We start from the raw sequence: 23,930 nt of genomic DNA on the forward strand, positions 1-23,930 counted from the left end.
GCGAGCTCCCAGTAAGAGGCGGGGGATGTACGCGGCTTGGACCAACACAGAGGAGAAAAGAGGACAACGGGGGCTGCGGGGAAGCAAGCTGATCATTCACTGATACCGCTGGATTTGTGGCTGCAGATCTGCTTCAGTCATATGCAAAAGATAAAATATAATTTTGGGGGTGGGTGTTAAACAAGCTATATCACACACAAAGAGCCACATTCTTACACTTAGAAAAACACAGCTGTCCACAGCCAGCCTGCTACGTACTATCATCAAACAATCAGATCAAAAACACGGGGCACTCGCGCTAAAACAAGGAAGCAGGGTTAACAAAATAAAGCCATGAAAAATGTTTTTTCTCCTTCTAAATTCTCTTGTCTTAGCGTGGCGACACAACACCAGAACCACCCTACAGGTTAGCATGGCTGGTTGGTTTGGTGTGTGTGTGTGTGCGTGTGTGTGTGTGTGTGTGTGTGTCTTCAGATAGAATAACATCTTAGCCTGCTCTAGGCACACAGTGACTGCTCTGGACACATAAACTGAAAGTAAATTAACAGACATCAGCATTTTCAATTTACATACATCTATATGGCTAAACCTGTTTTAAAAAATGGACAAAGAGTGGGTAGGTGGCCTGTCCACTCATGCAGCTGGATTTCTTAGACCCAAAATTACAGCAGCGGGTAATAACAGGGCTCAGCGGAGTGTCTGTTGTGTAATTCCGTTAAATGTCTGGGGTGAATAACGCCCGGACCGAGGCATTTCGTTCTTGCAGCTCTGGAGGAGGTGAGATGCATCAGGAGATGAAAATTCGGGTTCAGGCTGAACAGAGGCTTTTTGTCTAGTGTGAGCAGAGAAAATCAGGTCAAGTGAGTGTTTTTTGGACGCTGCTGTAGGTGTAGATTTCTGCAAAAGGTAAGAAATGGAATACGAGAGAAAAAAACACTGTGGAAACTACAGGAGTTACGACAAAACGCCGAAGGTGGGATGAGGAGGAGGTAACCTAGCCAGGATCATCACCAGGGACTTCAATCTCATCTCGAGTCTGGCCCTGATGTAGATATCGAGCCACCCTGCAGTCCTGAAAGGCGACCGCAGCGTTTTGATGCAGGGCAGTCAATAATCCACAATCAACTGCCGCGCATTACGCGTCTGGAGCGACAAATGTGTGCACGCTGTCTCAGAGGGACTGGAAATTATGTACGGGCTGCCGCAGATCGGCACCTCGGCGCACCACCTACCATCTGCATGGCGACGCGACACAAGCACTTCTTCGAGAAAAACCCCCAAGGGTCCTCGTTTTACATGCTTCACATCCGGAGAAACTCAGCCAACACTTTTGTGATTCCATCGTGAGCAATGCTCACGTAAACAGACCACAGCTCTGTTGAGAGCTCTCTGCCGAGATCACTAATGTGGCATTTTGCCCAACCTGGGCATCTGCAGCTGACAGTTGTGCGTGTGTATTTTTATAATCACTCCCCGAATCTCAATGACGCAAGTATAACCCATATCTAGCATTATGACCCGACAGAGTCCTGATGCATTGTTCTGGACGGCTGCTCTGAATAACTCTTGCCTTTGTCTCTACTTCAGATGAAAGAGGAACATTTCAGTTTGAAGCAACATCAAAAGTTGCCAATTATGCATCTTAAACACGCACGCAGTCTCACACACAAGCGCTCAGAGTGTTTTTTTTTTGTCCCCCGAAGAAGCCCCATACAACTCAGTACTTATAATTCATCGGCATTGCAAGCATGTGAAGATAATTTTAAAAGAGTCCTGGCAGCACTCGAATGATGATGCCATGTCATAATAAAATCTCCATATGCCTGAATAATTTAATTATTGCGATAATATTGCTATCCACTCTGTTTTTCTCCCAAAGATATCAGCTGTGCTTGTTTTTTTTTATTGGTTGTCATTACTTGAGGGAGACCTGTCACAATGCGTCTGCGCTGCCCCCTGGTGTTGCATACACACACTTACACGACTGATCCAAGTGGATTTACCTCTATAAGCATTGTTGCCACCTTGAGGAAATGATGAGACATTGCATGCATTTGGATCTGCTTGTGATACATACTGTACAATGCAGGAAAAAAATATATATAATACAGGACAGATTCAGAAAACTAATCAATTCTATATATAAAATAACACAGCCCTAATCTAAGATTAGAACGCCAGAGATTTTCACACGATACAGTCAAACACCCAACATAAGAACACCAGAACACCCCAGAACCTGTCAAACACCTTCTTGCACCTAACACAAGAACAGCAGAATTCAACAACACACCTAAACACCAGATATGTTCGCATTAGAAGGATCTAAAATGTAGATCAATGATTATTAAGACATTAAGCTGTTCTTGCACTCTACAGCATAACCAGGGCAGTGCAGAAGATGTGAGCCTGTTAAATCCTCTTACTTAGGACGTGGGAGAACCCAAACAAAAAGATGTATCATAAGTAAACATGACAATCCAACATCTTTCCATTCAATTTGTGGAACAAAACACTACAGATTAAACAATGAAACTCATTTCAGATCAATTCCTTTAAGGTATTAGAGCTGTCACATCAGTTTATTGGTTAACAATCTACCCATAATGCTTCAACACCTTGCCAGGAAATAAAATACAGAGTCTGACACTTTTATCACAGTAGGAGCCCTAACTATAATTAAGCATTGCTATATTTGCTCGTTAGTATGTAACAGGTAATGAGAGTGACCTTGCTGCGGGACCCTCTGCTGCAGACCAATTTGTTTTTCCCGAGAGATGTGGCAGATTTCTTAATATAGTACATTTTTTTTCTATGTTAAGGTGAAAGCCTTAGCTATTTTCATTTTAAACATCAGCTTCTTAGCAAAGCTAGCCTAGCCAATTTTAGCAAGTGAACATGTGGCTCTAGGCATAGAGGATCATGGGATACAGGGGGCACAAGGTGGGATGTTTATGGGAGAGACTGCAACCTGAGAGCCAGCAGAGGACGATGCCACATTGCTGTGATTACCCCCATGGACTATCTTGCAGCTAACTGGCTAAACTACAAAATACATTCAATAGGAATTCTGAGTCTCGCCATCTGAACCTGGGCAAGATGGTTGGATGGGAATTCTGGGAGTTAGAGAACGAGTTTTGGAACAAGTATGGAATTGGAGATTAAAAATCCATTACACATCGATTTTGTCTGCAAACTGCTGTAAATCAGCAGTGGAACAAGGGCCGTAGATCCTACTGTTTTGTATAATTCCTCAGCTCTTAATTACATTATTGAGCTAATTAAATCAATAGTGAGTCAGTTCACCTGTGGATATCAACAAAAATGGGACATAACTCACAATACTCTAAATCCTGCAAGAATATACCCTCTGAGAGTTATCTGAGTCTCAAACGGAGTGTAGGATTTAGTGGGCTACCAAATCTGACTTGAATCTTTCCCACGATAAAAAAAAATGCTCTTACCTTATGCTGGTAGAGTACACCTACCCCGGAGTTGAGTTTTCCACCAAATGTCCAAAGGAATTGTGGACATACTATCTGTGTACTGTAAAGCAATATCCTATGTTCTAGAGCTACGTTCTAGAACTCTAACTCGCTTGTCATTGGTTTCATTCAAGCTTACTTCAAAAGAATGTTGGTGTCATGTGAGCATATAAAGTAATATTAAGGAACTAAAGTGGCACACGTGCAGCACAAACAATCGCGATCATCCATCCATTTTCTGAAATCTTAATCCCAACTGGGAACGCGCGGGACCGGAGCCTATCCCAGGAACAATGGGCACAGGCGGGAACCAACCCTGGGCAGTCGCCAACACACCGCAGGGCACACAACTACAGGGCCAACCAGAGCCCCTGGCGAAAACAGGGAGAGCGTGCAAACTGCACACAGAAAGGACCCAGGACCGAACCCAGGACCATCATGCTGTGAGGCAGCAGTGCTAACCACTGAACCGCCCCAATCGCTAACATCCATCCAATTTCCAAACCGCTTACCCTTCTGGGTCGCGGAGCCTATACCAGAAACTACAGGCATGAGGTGGGGAATAACCCAGGACAGGGGGGCCAGCCCATCACAGGGCACACTCACACACCATTCACTCACACACCATTCACTCACACACCATTCACTCACACATGCACACCTATGGGCAATTTCGTAACTCCAATTAGCCTCAACATATCTTTGGACTGTGGGGGGAAACCAGAGTACCCAGAGGAAACCCCACAATGACATAGGGAGAACATGCAAACTCCACACACGTAACCCAGGCGGAGACTCGAACCCTGGTCCCTTAGGTGTGAAGCAACAGAGCTAACCACTGCACCACCATGCGATCAGTTTGGTTGAAATCAGACACAAATTGGGTGGGGGCAACGTCACGCTGGTGTCACGTGACCACATCTCAGAAACTAAAGCAGCACAAATGACCATTTCAACAGCACAAACAGACATAAACGACTGCTATGGCTTTGGTTGAAACCAGATGCAAGCTCACCCAGGTGGCCGATTGGGCCCTAGGCAGCTGCAAGCACAATACCTGTCATTGATATTGCTTCTCCAACACTTCCGTTATTCCGTTGTATTTCTGTTTACAAGAAATATTTTCATTTCTTGGTGTGAATGGCTCCTCATACCGAATGAAGTGTGTCTTATACCTGTCGAAACCCACCGAAACGTTGGCATCCAAAACCTCACTGTCTACCCTCGAAACACACTGGGGTAAGACGACATAATCTTACGTCGGGGGGCTAACGTTATGTGTGGTTAATATATTCAGCACATTTAAGTAATGTTACGTTCATATACCGGATCGTTCATATATGATCGTGATATGCTGGACCGTAAGATTTCCCATTCTGAAGGACAGACCCGAAGTAGTAGGTAACTCACTAACCCGAAATTACTGAGTGAGCAGGTGAGCTGGAGACCTTCACTCCTTCAGGTGTCTCCTTCTGTGTTGTTTGCGTACGAGTCGCCGGCTCCTTTACAATGAACTATGGGAGTGTTGGTGTTCTGAAGCAGTTTTTGTCGGTAGGAAAATGGGGGGCTGGGGGGCGTCTGATGTTGTGCGAGGGCAGATTTATTTTCCTTTCTTGCTTGTTAATTAATATGAGACAAAATAATAGGATGATACTTTCGCCGCACTACTCGGCCCGGCTGCCGTGCAGACTGTCATTTTTGATGTTGCCAGGTTAAGAATTAAAGCTACAGAATAAAATGAGCAATTCTCCAAATTCTGACTGCTTTGCTTTTTTAGCATTTACTACTTTTACTTTCAGTACTTAAGTACATTTACCAGATAAAACTGCACTCGGTGACAAAGTTAAGCACCTAGAAGTAATGGATGTAATATGGTATACGTCATCTGTGCCTGCCATCCGGACTGGGGAATTGGACTCAACACCCTGTGTCATCCCGCACCATGTCTCGACGACGGGCATCATGGTGTGGGGAGCCATAGGGTATGACATCATGGTGTGGGGAGCCATAGGGTATGACATCATGGTGTGGGGAGCCATAGGGTATGACATCATGGTGTGGGGAGCCATAGGGTATGACATCATGGTGTGGGGAGCCATAGGGTATGACATCATGGTGTGGGGAGCCATAGGGTATGACATCATGGTGTGGGGAGCCATAGGGTATGACATCATGGTGTGGGGAGCCATAGGGTATGACATCATGGTGTGGGGAGCCATAGGGTATGACATCATGGTGTGGGGAGCCATAGGGTATGACATCATGGTGTGGGGAGCCATAGGGTATACTGTAACCTCAGGTCATCTCCGGTAGTGATTCGGGGGACGACACAGAACTACATCAGTGACATCCTGCGTCCACACGTCTTACTCCTCCTGAGACGGCAACCTGGTACTACTGTCTTTGAACAAGACAACGCCCGTTCACACGCAGCAGCATCAAGTTGAGGTTTTCCCGTGGCCGGCCAGTTCCCCTGATGTTTCTCTAATCTAACGTGTGGGGTCACCTTGGCTGTCAGCTCAGACCCAGGACCAGGGGGTGCCACACCCCCCTGACATGGGACCAGCAGTGTGCCCATACTGCCAACTCTTTTTTTTTTGTCACTCACTGTATTTTTGATACTTAAGTACAGTTAATACCAGAGACTTTTACTCATGTGGTATTTTAATGGGTGACTTTTACTCAAGTTTGTTTCAGGCACTTTATACAACATCGCTTGTGTTTTTCAAGCCATTCGCCAAATAGGTTTTAGATTTTTTGTTCGTTAATATTCTCCTTATGTTTTGAGAGAAATGTGATAAACGGGAAAGAGACTGTTGGTGGACATAGTGGAGTGAAACATTATTAGGTCATAGCTGCTTTATTTGACCCAATGCAACACTCATATTTGGCGTGAAGTTATTTTTGTCTTGATTTTGAGACTTCTGTCTGGAATAAATGCATTACTGAATAGTTGTTGTTGTATATTAATGAACAGGGAAGGAAAGCTTCCCTGTGGAATCCGCTTATGGTGATTACGCCTGTCTGGGTGAAACTGATCACCAGCGGAGCATCATTATAACCGATTTTTTTTTCTTTTTCTTTATGTCTCAGGCAGATTTCCATCTAATTGACATTTGTATATTTATTACATGAATATAAGGTAATAGAATGGATAACGTCCCTATTTACTAAATTGTACTAAGAATTTCAAAATTCAGTACCGCTGTTTCAAACGCTTTTCAAATTAGTGCTGTGCAAATTAAATCAAATAGGCTACAATACAGTACAGTACATAAATATTTCATTCAATTTTATTTGTCCAGCGCATTTTCACGACGTTACATTTCCTCAAAGTGCTCATTATAGCTTTCGCTGCTGCATCTCCATGGCTCGCCTTTGGCGGTCAGTTATAAGTTTTGATGAGTCTACATGTCATTGAGAGAGAATGACTTTCTTTTTCCCGTCATGTTTCCTGTGCACGTAGCATTAGCCTCGGGAAGCTAGCCAGAAGCAGATGGGTTACTGCAAGTCAAAGTATTACCGCCGTCTAAATTTTTTCCATATTTTGTTATGTTTAAAAACCCCAAAATGAACACTGTAAGCGGTTTGGGCACATCTTTCTTGTTTTTCAACAAGATAGTGACACCAAGCAGACCTGCAGGTGATGTAGTAAGTACTGTACAGACACTCCCTGGGTTACGATGGTTCATTTTTTTTTCACTTTCAGTTAGGGCCCCACAATTCGGGAAAATGTGAATCAGGATTTTTTTTGCTCGGAATTGAGATTCTCTGTAATGATTTTTTTCTTAAATTTAAATGTTTATTGTACTCATTAAACAGCAAAAGGAAATGAAACATGACTGTGCCAATCATATGATTGATTCAGGACCGGCATATCAACTTCTGAAAACAGAAAGTCGGCCAATCAGTTAGGGTAATCAAAACAGCCGTACCAAAAGGGCCGGGGGGGACTTTTAAGGGTACTTTGGCACTTCTGGGTGGGACCTGAAAGCTTTCTTTTCTGAGATCAGGAAGAACCAGAGATCAGGATAAAATAAAAGAATGAAGAGAAATAAAGAAGTTTGAATAATATACTAGGACAGCAAGGTTTTGGAAAATTTGGAAATATTGCAATGTGATTTTGCTGTAATAAATATTTGGGTATTTATAAAACAAAAAAAAAAGTTCAACATAAATTTCTGGGGGAAAAAACATCTAGGATGGATTTAAACAGCATGGATGAAAATTATGATCAACTCGGAGAATGTACTGTATGCAGCACTCATACAAAAGTAGCGGAGGAAACTTTCAATTAATTTAAATTGCAAAATTTTATAGTATTTTTACTATGACAGAGTAACAATGTTTCAGCAAAACATAAACTCCCTGCGCTATAATGTCTGTATACAGAATTGAAAGTAAGAAAAAGCCTGATCTTAATCTAGCTGACTGGCAAAGTAAGAATTGCACATGCAGAACATACAATGCAATTAATATTGCACATCGACCAGCCCTAAAATATACTACAGCCATTTTTTTTAATTCAGTACAAAATACCCGCCTCGCGTTGTGATGTCATTCGGCACCGGTACCAGTTTTTACACCAGTGGAAAACCAACACCTTGAAGTACCATACTTTTAGTACTTTCTTGAAGTACCAAATTAAGGTACCTGGTGCAGTGGAAAAGCACCTTTTAAAGACAATGCAGAATCATAGGATGCTTGAGTCTCTGGGGAACAGTAGGAGCGCTTGTTTGTCAGCTGATGTAATACAATGCTGAAGAGCCACAATTTAGAAATGAGATCACAGATAGCTGCAAAATTTGATCACGTTTATTATTCAATAAATTACATGCAATATTCAACACTTTATTATGAAATAGGCTTTGTGTTATTTGTGATCTTGCCCAACTGTAGACTAATGTAAGTGTTCTAAGGATGATTAAAGTAGGCTAGGCTGTGATGTTTGCTTGGTTAGGTGATACTGTATCAAAATGCATTTTCACCTGATGATATTTTTGACTTAGCGTAGGTTTATGTAACATAGGAACATACCCCATCGTAACCTCGAGAGAGAGGCTGTATTAATATTGCGAAGAAGGAAAGAGATGGAGTGCTGATCGGACCCCCACAAACCCATGACCTAAACCCTGTAGAGCTGCCTTGGGATAAGCTGGATCAACAAGTAAGACAAAGGTAGCCAACTTGTACCCAGAACTTGTGGAAATTCCTATATATTGTGTATCATTATTGGTTTTTGTTTTGTATTGCCCAGCCCTAATCTGAGTGTGTGTATTTCGATGTGTATTTACTCTAGATGTGTGTCATGTGCTTCCGAGTTATTTTTCTGTAGTCATATGTCAGTAATTTATATCTGTTTCAGTAAATATGCTCCCCTCAAACAGATGGGTTTCACAGCCTATGAGTGACACCATCAGTTCAGTCCCTGTCATTGGTTGTGTGACTTACCACAATTAAACCAATGTTATTGTTGAATAAAGTAGGCTACTTGACCCTTTACTTTAGTAGCATAACTTTCATGTCTGTATTGAATACATTTCGTAGCAATGTCACATTAGCTGAACCTAATGCTAGGGCTGTAACAGTACACGTGTTTGTCACGTACCATTTGGTACATCATTTTCAATTTGGTACACACAATGAAACAAATGAATACATTTATTGACACGGGCAGAACCTAGATTCACAAGTAGATATTGAACACGGAGAACATTATGCTAATTATGGCTGTGAGTTGGCTACGGCTAATGCTAATGCTTATTGCAGTCAGTCATGATCGGCGGCTTGGGAACATTTTGGTTTCCCAGTAAAGTACACCAGCACTGGAAAGAGAGTAGTTAATAAGACCAAGACTGTCAGTCAGCTGTGTTATACCAAACTCTATGTTGCTGAAAAAAAGTAAACATGCTAATTATTTGAGATGACATCATCCAAATATGTGTACAACCAGAGCAAGGCAGAAACGGCCTCAGCAAGTTAATCTCCCCGTGGCATTTAAAGCACTTTGCCAGGAAATTCAGAGCAGGTTGAAAAATAATTCTAGTCTATACAGGTGTTCATCTCTACAAATATGTGGCTATACTCAGTAGCAGAGAACACACGGTTTAGTTCACTGTGATTATCTTTTTATTTCATTTTACATAATTGTTTTTACAATGTGCAAATAAGCGTCTCAGGTTTTTTTTTTTTTAGACACGTCAATAGATGCATTGCCTTTGGATTGCAAGTGTTCGTAATGTTTCTTTGCAGTTTTAATAGGTTTATACCAAACTATGAATTTTGTGTACTGTTACACCCTTACATAATGCTCACATGATTCCTTAAACTCAGGACCACTATTTAGGATGTTTTGCACGCTACTCAGGTTGCAGTAGTTAGTGTTGTTTATTGGTACCATAAATGACCCTCAAATGCGGTATAGCAGGCTACGATTCGCCCTTGGAAACATGTGCATGTGATAAGCAAAAAGGAACAGACACACATTAGCCCATTCTTATCACATAGGCTGCCGCTCTAAATGGGGCAGTGGCATCATGATTGTGGGAGGATGCTCGTATAATGGGGGGGGGGGGGGGGCTCATACATCTCCCGTACACCACTGCCATATGCTAAAATTGTGACATCACTCCAAACAATAGCTACATAAAACATAGCTGCATAAAGCCGTTCCCTTATGTACACATATTAATCGCCAACAAATGAGCTTTTTCAGGGGGTGCGTTTGGGGCAGATGTGAATGATATCTTGCACATTAGGTCATTACACCTTCCTGCCTGAACCCCTGCTGCATTCTCCAGACCACACACTTTCAGGACCACATGGGTTAGGTCTTCATTAAGATCAGTCTGGATACCACTAATATGTCATCAAAAACACCTCCACAGTAAAGTTTGAACCGCAGGGTGTCATTTAGAAAAGCACTTGAGCCTACAGCAAGTATCTCTCTTCACTGTGATGTGATGGCATGTGATCCATACTGACGCTGTTATGTCAGGGAATATCTGAACTATTCAGCACACCCTTCAAACCACCATCATATCCGTGACTGGGCCAGTTTATCTGAATGCTATCAATGCACACACTCCACTTATTGCCAACACTTTGGCCTCATTAGTATTTAATATGAACTGACTGGTCTCTATTTCCCAGTGGAACCCATTGTAATATAGTAAGTTTAGCTGAACAGCATTGAATAGGTCAGCAGGGAGCACAGCGGTAAAGGATGTTGATCCTTATGGTAACTCTTGACCAAGGCAAATTGACCCTTATTACATTTTTTATTACATTTGCACATTCCTTAATTATACTACTCTACATATTTCCACTAGACTGCACGCACGCACACACACAAAACATGTGTATTTATATTGTGTTGTATTGTTGTAGTCATACATTTATTTATTGTGCTTGAATTTACGTAGAGCAGCATAGAGGGCTCAAGGGAAACGGTGTTTCATGGCACTGTGTACTTGTACATGGATGTATTGACAATAAAGAGCTCTGAGTCTTCTGAGTCTTGTTGAAATATTCAGTTATAATGGATAAACTAAAATTTGAATCTTGGTAAATCACTCTGGACAAAGGTGCCTGCTTAGTAATCAGACTGTTAGAATTAGTTATTCATTAATCACTCTCAGCACAGCAGGGGTCCTTCCGTTTTGCTGCAAATCAAATCAAATAAAAAAAATTTAAAAAAACTTTATTAGTCCCCGAGGGGCAATTTGAAGCATGTAGAGCAGTGTTGCACAGACACAGAACCAGACATTAAAGAAATAGAACAAATAAAATAAAAATTAAAAAATCAGAATAGAATAAAATAAAAAAAATTAATAAATAAAGTAATATAAAGCAGAAAGAGCAGGTAACACATAGATATACTTGGGTGTGTTCTTCTTCCTGCCCAATAGGGGGAGCCGTCTAAGTAAAGCATTCATGTGTGCTCTGCTCCAGGACTAGAGACCCCACGGTGTAGGGGCTCAGCAGCCGAGTCTGTCAGTTATAAAACATCCCGATAGTCTGTGTTTATCTGCCATGGTCCCATGTTTTGTGGCTGTGTGTGTTGCTGGGTGTGCGTCTGGCTGAGCACACACCAAATGTGGTACTACAGAAGATAAACACTGAGTATCAATCACTTGACAAGAAGGATCAGAATTCAATTAACCCATCAGTTTTCCATTTAAATAAAATATATAATGTATAACCACATATAGCTTGAACACATCAGATCCTCAGCGGAGAATGACGCTTCCCTATGGGAGGCCGGCGGACCGGCCCGGTCACATTTGACGTATGGTTTACCTGGGCATAGTTGGAAAACAATGAACCTCAGAGAGAATGAAAGACAGAATCAATGGGGCTCTGCCAGCGAGTTGCACTGGCGCTGGGCACTGCTGACACTCAGTACATCAACCATGCCTCCAGTCAGAGGGACAGACTGAGTTTCAAGCTTCGCCCTGTTCTATCATCTCTTGCTAGTGGCCAACGGAGCAACTAATGTCCCATACACCAGCTAGCCATTCTCTGCCCTATTATTCCTGCCATGGCACTCTGGGGGGTGGGGGCAGTGGTCGGGGTGACTCAGCCCAGACAGATTTCAACAACCCTCTGATCGACACCATATTTCTCTGTAACTTTTAGTAAAAGACACCCCACCCCCACCATAACACTGGCAAGGAACAGAATGGCATTATGGGTGGGGTCTGAACCAGAGGATTTACTGTGGAGTGAATTGAAGTGGGTGTTGGGATGTACAACCCCAGCCGAAATGTACCCCTAACCTGCCACCCAGTACCACCCAGTACCATTTGCCCATGAAATCAAAGAGAAATAGAAAGAGATCCAGTATAACAGGGGCAGTAAATCACACATCACATGACAACATCACAGAGTGGCAGCCCGCCCCATTAACTGTTTGTTGTTTGTTTTATTTCATTAGCATAATCCCAGGATTCAAACCATATTAGCAATGAGCCTTCATACTAATTACACTCAAAGTAAACTTCAGCTTCTCAAGACAGCTCCAGAACCTTCTGGAAGCCCACTGTGCATGTAGCTCAGCGTTTACTGGAGCCTGCTGCCCTATTAAGTAGAACAATTACTTTGAATATGCTTTAATAAGCTACTGCCTAGTGTATATAACTCTTATAAATAATTACACAAAGCATGAATGATGTTTCTCCCATTTGGTTAATTAGATTCATTGGTGAGAGTGAAATTAGGCCATACAGTGGCTCTCTGTGAACAGGGGAGGGGACTACGAGAGTGTAAATAATGACTGGATGGACATCTCTGCTAGAGGCGTCATCGGTGTACAGCCTTCTAAAGGACAAGACCTTTGCGTGTGTATGTGTGTGTGTGTGTGTGTGTGTGTGTGTGGGTGTGTGTGTGTGGGTGTGTGGGTGGGTGGGTGGGTGTTTGTGAGAGAGAGAGGGGGCCCCTCCATCCCACCTCCGAAGATGCATTGGCTTCCGCCCATTATACTCCAAAGGAAGCAGGACATTCTTGCTCCGGGAAAAGAATGCATATTGAAAGCCATTCCCTTGCCCTCCTGTCATGCCCTCTTCTCCCCACTAGGTGGATTAAGCTCTCAGGAGCTGTCAAGACACTGGAGGGTTTACCTGTTTGCACCTTAGGTTAGTGAGGACAAAATCGCTAAATGCTAAATTCTGTAGTTCTCACACCCCCCAGACATCCAGGAAGCAGCCTGGGAGCTAAAGGCGGGTCCAGCTAAGGCCTGCACTGCACTGGAGATTCATCACTGCACAAGGGCTGCCTCACCACCATTAATGTGCTGACGGTTTCATGTAGGCTTCTCCTCGCCTTTGAGCTGGCGGTGTACTGTAAGGTTCTCTCTCATTAAAGGCATCTATGTGCAGCTAAAACATCTGTGTAACTAATCACCAATCAGGGCGTCTCTGTGGGCATGTTGTCCTGGCTTTGTCCAGACACACAGATTTCCTCCAATCCGGTGATCAGAACTGCCCTTAATGTGTGTCTGCACTGCACTGCACTGTGAATGACTACAGCCCCATGTGTATAAGTGATTATTACAAATAACAATAATTAACACATCCAGTTTCAGTAATACTAGTAATAACTTCTACTGGTACAGTGATCTGACCAGTATGTGGTCTCAGTTACACTAGGTTTAACCTTCTTATGAATGTTTGTTTTTCACAAAGACAGGAGAAATAAATGATCATTGGGGGGGGGGCTTACCTTGGGCCACTTGGGGTTCAGTTGTCTGGCTTTGACAGCGTCCTCCAGCGCTGCCTTGTACTGGCCCAGCTTGAGCAGAGCGGCTGAGCGGTTGCTGTAGAGGATGCAGTTCTGGGGGTCAGCCAGCAGGGCGGCGGCGTAGAGCTGCACAGCCAAGGCAAAGTCGCCCCGCTGACAGGCCTCGTTACTCTGCCGCACCTTCTCCATGAAGTCCGCCTTGCTGAGGCCCCGTCCATCACCTGGCACCCGTGGCCCCAGCACGGAAAACTGAGGAGTAAGCAGGGGGAAATGTGTTCAGACCCTGGGGAGTCGTGTTCAGAGCCGGGGGATACGTGTTCAGGGCAGGGGATACGTGTTCAGACCCTGGGGAGTCCTGTTCAGAGCCGGGGGAAACGTGTTCAGGGCAGGGGATACGTGTTCAGACCCTGGGGAGTCGTGTTCAGAGCCGGGGGATATGTGTTCAGGGCAGGTGATACGTGTTCAGACCCTGGGGAGTCCTGTTCAGGGCAGGGGGATACGTGTTCAGGGCAGGGGGATACGTGTTCAGACCCTGGGGAGTCCTGTTCAGAGCCGGGGGATACGTGTTCAGGGCAGGGGATACGTGTTCAGAGCCTGGCGTGTGCCACACTTTATCATCAGGGAAAAACAAGACAGGACAATGGGTGCAGCATGCAACAGGGTGACTGTCCCCATGGGAGTGAAGAGAGAGAAAAGAGGTGAAAAATAATGGGAAGGAAAAAGTTGGAGAGAGGGAGAGAGAGATGATGGTGGAGTGTCGTGTGATCCTGACAACCTGGGCTTTTGACTTATGTGAGAAGCACTAAGCCAGAGCACAATTTTAGCCAGAGCACACCTGCTTTCCGGGGTCACACTGCAAACCACCATGGACAGGCAGGGGACAGGTCACAAGCACAACAAGAGCTCACCGCAGACTCACAGAGGACACACCATGGGCAACTACGAGCTCACCACAGGCAGAGCACAGGCACACCACAGGTACACAGAGGGTAGACCACATGTACGTTACGGGCAAACCGAGGACAGACCAGAGGCAGACCACGAGCTCACCACGGGCTCACTGAGGGCAGACCACAGGCACACTGCGGGCAGAACACAGGCACACTGAGGGCAGAACACAGGCACACTGAGGGCAGAACACAGTCACACTGAGGGCAGACCACAGGCACACTGCGGGCAGAACACAGGCACACTGCGGGCAGAACACAGGCACACTGAGGGCAGAACACAGGCACACTGAGGGCAGAACACAGGCACACTGAGGGCAGAACACAGGCACACTGAGGGCAGAACACAGGCACACTGAGGGCAGACAACAGGCACACTGAGGGCAGACCACAGGCACACTGAGGGCAGACCACAGGCACACTGCGGGTACACCAAGGGCACACTGCGGGTACACCAAGGGCAGACCACAGGCACAGCACAAGCTCACCACGGGTTCACCGAGGGCAGACCAGGGGCACACCACAAGCTCACCAAGGGCACAAAGCAACAGCGAGACATACATGGCATTATGTGCTTTAACATTAGGTGCTTTAAGAAGGTCTGTCTTGGACAGGATAAGCCGGGATGACGTTTAACGTATGCCCCTCCTCCCAATTAAAAAGATTACCAGAACCATATTGGGGCAAAAGTTAATGCTAAACCAACCCTGTTCAGCTCTGTCTCAAGGGTACTGCAAGGGACCATCCTCACTACTACAAAGGAAGGCTCTATTTGTTTAGGTAATAACTAGATAAACTAAGGCCTTAACTAAATGCTTAGGTAAACTAAAAGCTGCACATGTTGCATCCTGCCAGGCTCAAGGTTAAAAAACACACTAAAGTCAAGCCGTTTATTATCTGTGCATGGAAGATGGGGCTTATCACTGGATTCCACTAGGGTGGAACTGGTAAGGTGGATCTGTACCCCTTATGTTTGGTAGTGGCGGGGGGGAAGGGTGGGCCAGCCACTCTGGTGTTACCTGCAGGTAGACCATGTGGGCTGATGGGGAAAAGTGGGGTCAAAGAGCAGATGTTAGTTTCTCCAGTTACACAGCTTCGCACTGCCTATGGTACCAGCCCAGCTTGCCTGGCGGCTTAGCACAGCAGTAGGGTAATTACTTCCAGAGCATGAAAAAGACGAGACGAAAAATGGAGGGAGGGGGCAGCAGAGCCAACAAGAGCAAGGAAGGGGAGAGAATCATTGGAGTGAAAGAATGGGCAGCTAACTGAGGACAGCCCCTCCCCAGGACAAAAGAAATCTTAATGTGGAATGAATGCTTATTTTCAGTGGCTTTCAATGAGCACAGGACTTAAGTCACGCATAGAACCTCGCTGCTGCCATGGGTTAGGTCCAGATGGGCTGGACTGGACCAGTGGAAGCATCCGGAATGTTCAGGTATTTCAGCTGAATCCTGCCAGTAAATCATAATTCTCTAAAACCGTCATGGTTGATCGCCAGCACATACCCACCCTCCCATCTTCCCTAAGATGCTAGTCCATCACAGGGCAGCATCAAGAAAACACTGAGCACCTTGGCACTGCCAGTGTGTCTAGGTGGCGATCAGAGGCGCCAGAGCAACATCGCAGAACAGCGCCCGATTCGCTCTCCTCCAACCTGACTCAGGAAGCCCCGCCCTTTTCACAGACGACGCATTTCAATGACACCCACAACCAAAGGGCCAACTTAACAAACATGCATTCTACTGTAATGTCATTACAACCCACGGTTTCCATGACAGCCCAAGGATATCCCGCCACAGCTGAGGTCATGCACGCGGCAGCACCCTCTGCAGCACAGGGGGTTTCCCCGTAAACAGTTTAAATGAGCACTTCTTGGTGGGAAATACACTTGCTCTTTTGCTTTACACAACATAATTGAAAGTGGGAACAATCAAATGAGTCAGCTAGCCCTATATTTCCTTGTGAGGAAACACAAACAGGGCCCACCCAGCAATGAAAGCCCTGACCCAGGCCATGCAGGAACCACACACGGAATCAGTAAGTTAGCTGGCAGGCATTACTGGCCAACAGTCATGATGTGCGTGTTTCAGTTGAAAGAGCATGAGGCCCCTCATTCTGCCACACCCACTGCCCCCACTCCCCCCACCCCGGAGTGCGCTGAGCCCCTGATCCGCATCTCGCTTGTGGCACGGTATCTCTCCTTCTTTTCTTACTGAGCCGGTCCCTGCAGTGCATTGTGGGAGCCGCCCCGCTCACTTCAAACAGCTGGCCGGGACGCTAATTCAAACAGCATGCTACCTCTGCTGATCCTCCGAGTCGCCTAGACAGGGTGCAGATGGGGGTGGGGGTGGGGGTGGCGGGGGTTCACAACCCATGCAGTTACTCTGAAGATTGCAGTCAACTTTAATTCTATGTCCATAAACACACACAGATACATAAACTACGTAAACACAGATATTATACGTACACATAATCAGTCATACAGACATCAGTGTACACATTAGGGCAGACATTAAAGGAGAGGAAGATTTGCTCATTTACAAGTACACAGGCCCCCCTCTTGTGACCTGCATCAACTGTCATTCCAAGAGAGAGAATAAAAAAAAGGTCCAGCACCTTCAGATGATGGGGAGACAGCAGATTCCCCCAAAAACACTGCATCCTATTCCAGTGATTCTCATACTGAGCCAGCAGGGGTGCAGTGATTAAGGAGCTAGAGCAATTCCAGTCATAGAAAGACCTCCACTGTTGTGCCCAGTTTAAGATAAACATTAATGTGTCCTGTAAGTGGTCAAGTAAACAAAATAGCACATACAGTAACAAAGGAAGCACAATAGTCCCTAATCTGAAAAGTTCCTGTTATTTTGAAACAGTGAACCAGTTATATTGCATTGACAATGACGGATGAAACCTTTTTTCAGTGTTTTTGCACAAAACACTCTTTTTTGTTTTCCATCTCTTCCATCATTTTTAATGAGTGAATGTTGGTGGTCGATGACTTCTGGCAACTGTCTAGCAAAATGTTTTGAAATGGAAAGAAAAAAATGCATTTAACTGATAAATTTACAGTCGGGGTCCATTTTGCACCCCATTATTAGTGAGCTTGCAGAGGAACTGCAAATGAACTGGAATACAGAACCACTGAGGAATTTGTGTCTCTCTGCACCAATCGAGGCTACTCGTTAAAACATACATGGAGGCTAGATCTATAAAAGAGGGGTCTCCCTTACAGCAGAGCCTAGTTGGACATCCTTCACATCTTCCCTACATGTCTGTTGTGCTGTCCTGGTGCCATAAACATGGGTATTCGCAGACTTCATTCTAAAGCCTGGAATTTGGGTTGCGTCATCATCTACCTTCATTTACCTATGTACTAAACCAAAGCTGTTAAAGAGGATATCATTTTAACAGGCTTTTACAAAATAGTTTTAAAAAAATGTAATAGGTGGAACTGTGACAGAATGTAGCCATTCACTTCCGAGGAAGGTCTTACAGGAGTCAGAGCAGTTTGTGCAGAAAGACAGACCCCATCTTTCACAATGTCACCTTAAATCCACCAGCTTAACATTTACAAAGATAAAGCCACAGCATACAGAGCTCACACAAGTACAGGCCTGAAGTAGCGAATAAATAATGATAAATGATTATGAGCCCCACCACACCAGTGCTCCCAGTGCATGCATGGCTCTCCGCCCAGGGCATTTACACTGCTGACCGGGGCGGTGTGAGCGGAAAATTATGCTGTAGAAATAAAGCAGACAACGTATAAACAAAATGTGTCAGATCAAATTTTTGCCTGGTGATTCTTTGTGAGGGCAATCTGAGTGTTCTGATTGGATCATTTTTGTCAGCAAAGCTTTGTAAAGTTTGTGTTAATAATAATAATAATAATAATAATAATCATGTCTCGACCACGGCATATTGCTGAGACACTGCGACCCCTTGAGGATAAAAGCAGTCAGTGATTGCGTGAGAGCGCAGTTAAACAGTCATCATATCAAAGTTAATGCAACTCCGTTTCAAGTGACTTTAGCAATTCACAGCCCCACCTTATTCATATCTCCAGAGTAATTCAGTCCCTCTGGCATATACATTGCGCATTTATATTCACGCACTCGTCGTTCTTGAAAATATATATCACCGTTTAAACGACAGCAATATTTTGCAGTTAAAGTCTCCCTCGCAAGGAAACAGAGACACACGTTTATGTTTTCATACGTTTATGTCTGTCCAAGCTGTTCTGGATTTGGGTTTTCCTATGGGCTATTGCTGTGTTATCCAGCAGGCCAGAAAAATGCACACTGTATGTTAGGAGATTTCCGTTCAAAATCCTCCTAAAATTGTGCCCGACAGATTGTCTTTTAAGCAATGGTATTTAGCTGTATTTAATTGATGCCACACAGTTAACAAAAAAAAAACAAACAGTTTCTTTACAGGCTTCATTGTTACGTTGGAGATCTAGTACAGAGATACCACTCGTTGATTCTTTTTCAGATGGTCCTAGAGGGTTGCCATTCTGTACCGAGTCACCCTGAAACTGGTCGGAAAGGGACATGGGGCACTGTGATCCGCCGCCGCGGGGAGCGCTGACACTCAGCTGCATGGGGTCTCTACAGGCCCGGGGTGAGGCAGACACACAGGGGATAGAGTTAGTTACTACAGCATATATTAGTAAACATACAATTAAATGTGCATATGAGGAAGGATATAGGAGAAGTTTATAGCTTTCTACCATAGCTGCTGATAGTGTCATAATGCAGTATAGAAGGGTTTGTGTGCTTTAAAAATAACTCACAAAGACTTCAATTTGAGGCCTCACTGGACTTACAACTGAACAACTTTAGTTTCAACATCAAGTTTAACAGAAATAATTATTTTCACATCCTATCCCTTGTAAACCTTCAGCGCCAGTCGCTGTCACCAACTGTCATGCATCACCGAGGTGTCCCTTAGATACATCACATATTACGACGGTGACGATGTGAACGTACGGTATTTACCTTACTACGCCTCACTTTACAAATACAGACTGTAGCTAATAGATAACACGTACGGCCTGGTAGACCAGCATGGCGTGCGATGGTTTATTGCACATTTCTGCGGCAGAAATACGAGACAGGACGGGCGTAAATAAGCGTAGGCCTGCAATTAAAAGAAAAACAGACGCACATATAAAGAGGTGTGCAATGGGAGTTGCCGCCCCTTTCCATAGTGCCACATTGCGACCGAGGAAAGAGTGATCGGGATTAGTTGCGATTGGGGGTTAGTAAATTAAAGAATGTCCCGATCGCTTATTCCGGGATCCTGACTGGACATCGCAACCAAGTTTCCAGCTTTTCTTCGCAGAAACAACAAAACTAACGAAAATACCACAAAGCCCTAAAGCTGTACAGCCTTTAATCCAGTTGGCAACAATGATAGTATTTTGTTATAATGCCTCAGTTAACGGAGAGCATGGTGGCGAAATAAAAAGAACGGTCTGCCCGCTGCAAAGCTTCCTGAAGTCCGCAGGAATACGGAGACCGAGACTGGGAAATCGATTGGGAAGCTGGCGACGTTTCCCCGTGATGAACCCAAAAGTTAAGACCGTACAGTTACAAAAACGGAGAACGACTATCAAACTGCATCTGTGATTACGCCGTAAATTTGGTTTTAAAACAATACATTTCAAGGCAGGGAGATGAGTTAGCGGTCTGTGATCAATTTACCTTTTCTCTTCTGCTTCCTTGCTTCTCCATCCTGTGCCTTCGTGCTTTGATTTCCAGCTACCGAAATTGGCAACTTTCATCCCATGATATTTTCCGCATGAATGAATAAAAGAAGCCTCTGCATTCCGCAAAAAACGAAAAAAGCGTCTCCAATATCTATAATTTATCCAGAAAAACGACGAGCATTGCACTTTCGGTCCATTCGAGCGTGCAAGGCGTCCTAGAGAAAGTTTTCCCAGAAAAAGTGCGCCATGTTGTCAGATCCCGTTTTTCTCGCTTTTTTCTTCTCCTCTTGTTACTATAGCGGATTTTTGTCTCCAGTTCGCTTTGACTCTGCCTGACATCAGAGAGGAATTGGGTTACAGCTCTCCCCAGCTACACTGTGTGAAAGTTTTGAGAGTAACACTAAATGAACAAATAAATAAACTAACTAATAAATAAACACAACCTTATTCGCTAAGTAAATAGTGCCGTGAAAAAAACATCCGCAACAGAAACGTAGTATTCGATTTTCGGGGAAAAAAGTCTTTTGAGATATCCCAGACTATTTTGGCTGAATTAATGAAAAATATTTTTTTCTTTATATGTCTTGTTGCTATTCTTAAATTTCCTTTGTTAATTTCCAAAAAATCTGTCATGTGCATTCAATGTATTTTAATATATATATCCCCCACATATTTATGGTAAAATATGTGAAGTATAATTATACTTTTAGAAGGAAATCCTTTTCAGCAGCTATTCTATAATAAACCGTAACGGAGAAAAACTACTGAGAAAAAAATGGCACACGTCTTTATAAACATTGCTTATTTAGCACAATCCTATTGTCTTGGAACATTTTTCCGCTTACCAAAATAATTATCGCATTACAAAAGCAATCCAAAACAGCACCAGACGTCACTATGAACAATTGAATTACGCTTATGGTCACATAGCTTTATCCATCCATTCATCAATCCATATATAACATCTATCAAACGTAGGATCTGTCATACCCCGGTCTTGTCACCAGAGGGTGGCGGTGAGCAGCATCAAATTTTTCTTGTTCCAGTTCACATGCTTACTAGTTGATTGTCTGATTAGTATAGGGACGACCTACACCTGCGCTTAGTAACGTTTCCTATTTAAGTTGCACCTGGCAAATATCTCATCGTCGGTCTTAGAGAAGCCGGCAGCCGCCAGTGTTACGTGATAGGTTGACTGGCATTGGTGGTGGGGTTTACGCTGTTAGTTAGTTAGTTAGTTTATTTATTTTTTTTTTATTACGTTTGCTGTTCGTAACTATGGTAAAGAGATGCTTGACCTCTGTCTCCCTGAATTCTTTCATAAATGGGCTACTAACCTGCAGCTGGCTTTGCAACTATGTTGGTGGAAGAGAAGGAAGCCTTGTGATGGGATGGCAGTGAGCCAGAAGCCTATCCCAGCTAGCAGAGCAAAAGCAGGGTTTCCTCACTGCATGATCAACAAACTCCCTGATGCAATAGCCTGTGAGTCAGGGGTCATTACTGGTGTCCCAGAGCTCTTCACTTACTGATCAGCAATCAGTAAAGCATCATGTTCGCTTTTCAGTGGTACCAGAGTGGTTTCCAGGAAATGGTCAGTATGGGAACTATGCTCCTTCTCCTCTTTGTGAAGCTGATCCCTATCCAGGATACAGACACTCAGCCAATGGGACCTGGATGGTGTGGCACACCCCAAGACCTATGGTATTTTTTTAATTTACCAAATGCATGGTACTTTGCATGCTGGGAAGGTCATTAAACCATTATTTTAGAGATCCCTTATTTTCTTAGAAATTAGCCTTCAGTATGACTAACTAGATTAAACTTCTGGCTTTTTTTTTTTATAATAATGAAAACCTAACTTGCAGATTACATGCATGTTTAACAGATTTGAGTAATGCCTGACCCTCAGAACTAGTGAGATCACAAATTCACATTTCATTTAATTGTTCTAAAAGAGGACTCGAACTCCAATCCTGGAGCGAGAACACCCACTGCTTGGCTTCTGATGAGCCACACCTGTTCTCAGGTAAATATCAGGAACAGCTGTGGCTCATCAGAAGCCAAGTAAGATAGAGAACATAAGAACGTTACTGGGTAGTAGCTCTCAAGGATTGGAGTTGGAGACCCCTGTGGGAACTGGGGGGTCCAGCTTAGCGACAAAACAAGTGTATCTGTACAGAAATAATACATTATGTTGAGCCATTTGAGTATTACTGTTAATCAATTTTGGCAGGAAAGACGAGAGATGACTTGGGACAGCTGGGGGGTAGGTAGTGTTGGGTTGACCCTCTGTATTTCTAAAGGTCTGCATATGGCCCTGTATGGGCGTTATGACAATAAAGCCCCCTTGACTTGGTTAGTCTCCCCCAGTTGCTATAATAGCTTCTGCATTGGGAAGACTTTTGATTAGATGTTGGAAGATTGCTGGTGGTATTTGCTGCCATTCAGTCTGGGTGTGGATGCTGGGTGATCAGGTTTCTGCAGGATGCTTCCTTTTCACAATGACCAGGAGGGGAAGAAGTCCTTGGCGGATGGTTGTACAGCTGGTGTTTGTCCCAGTGGACAATGGGGTTGTCCCTATGAGACCGAGGTGTTTGTGTGTAGCACCTATGAGCAAATCCAGAGTATGCAGCCTTCTCAAAGAAAATAGATCAGGACCAGAAATTAAGCAAACCGAAAGATCAGGTGAAGGATGTGGGTAAACCGTAAGTATGATGGCGATGACACAATGCCTCAGGAAGAGGTGACCGTAAACAAGGTAGAAATATAAATAGTAGTGACAGTAAACAAATATATTGGTTACAGGTGTGCTGATAGTCTAGCATCAGGTGATTGGGTGTGTCTGAATGGAAGCTTGCCTGGGTGCGCAGGTATGACGGCAGTATGCAGTTAATGTGGTAGTTTCTGTTTTGTAATTTCAGTTGTTAAGTGTTGTCATTAGCATTTAGGTCATAGTATGTCCATAGGTGGACATGGCAGTCAAGCTGATCCTCTAACACTGACTTGGCTGATTCTCTAACTGACCGCCTTGTATGTTCAGATGCTTGCAGGTGTTACTGTCCAGCAGATGAGATGGGTAAGGACCGGTTCTCTGGTAATCCCCGTGCTCATACCATAGTGCTTAGTGAACATCTTGTTGACAGCCACAGCTATGAGACTGTCTGTCACATCCACTGCAATTCTTATAACCCTAAAGTATCTTTAAGGGGAATTAGGCTCTGTGTAGCACTGAATGTGTTGGTTTCAGTCTGTCACTAGCCTTCCTGCTTGAGCTTCCTGTCAAATTCACAGTTTATATAACGTTCTTCTTGTCACCTGTAGGGAGCTAAACACATTCCTGCCAAAGGTAATTTTTTATTATTTTCACTTCTCCATCTCAAGATGCTGGCTGTCATGCTACACTTGTTTATGGGAACTTGTACCTTCTCATGTTCTACATTCAAGCCCACTCTATTTGTATAATTAAACTTCAATTTAGCCTGTCCTGCAGCTAAAGGTGTTTAGGGAAGGATGAATAGACATGACATCTAGAAGAGCCATATGTTA

The 23,930-nt window shown here is 44.0% G+C and overlaps 1 protein-coding gene across 4 annotated transcripts in view; it reads right to left on the bottom strand.

Annotated features, from left to right (window-relative positions):
• Positions 1–22,208, bottom strand: part of LOC111850556 (tetratricopeptide repeat protein 28-like) — a 240,536-nt gene extending 218,328 nt beyond the window's left edge. The window contains exons 1-3 of one of the 4 annotated variants that reach the window (XM_072709145.1): positions 21,722–22,208; positions 20,380–20,716; positions 13,707–13,973 (exon numbers count right to left, since the gene is read on the bottom strand). In XM_072709145.1, the coding sequence (XP_072565246.1) occupies positions 13,707–13,973; positions 20,380–20,409 (297 nt within the window). In that variant the 5' untranslated portion in view covers positions 20,410–20,716; positions 21,722–22,208. Of the gene's footprint in view, positions 1–13,706; positions 13,974–20,379; positions 21,390–21,721 lie in introns of those variants that run through there. The other 3 variants (XM_072709146.1, XM_072709148.1, XM_072709147.1) reach the window with 3 other exon arrangements.
• Between the last annotated feature and the right edge of the window lie 1,722 nt (positions 22,209–23,930).

The sequence above is a fragment of the Paramormyrops kingsleyae genome, chromosome 2 (genome assembly GCF_048594095.1).
Source record: "Paramormyrops kingsleyae isolate MSU_618 chromosome 2, PKINGS_0.4, whole genome shotgun sequence".
NCBI classification, from domain to species: Eukaryota; Metazoa; Chordata; class Actinopteri; order Osteoglossiformes; family Mormyridae; genus Paramormyrops; species Paramormyrops kingsleyae.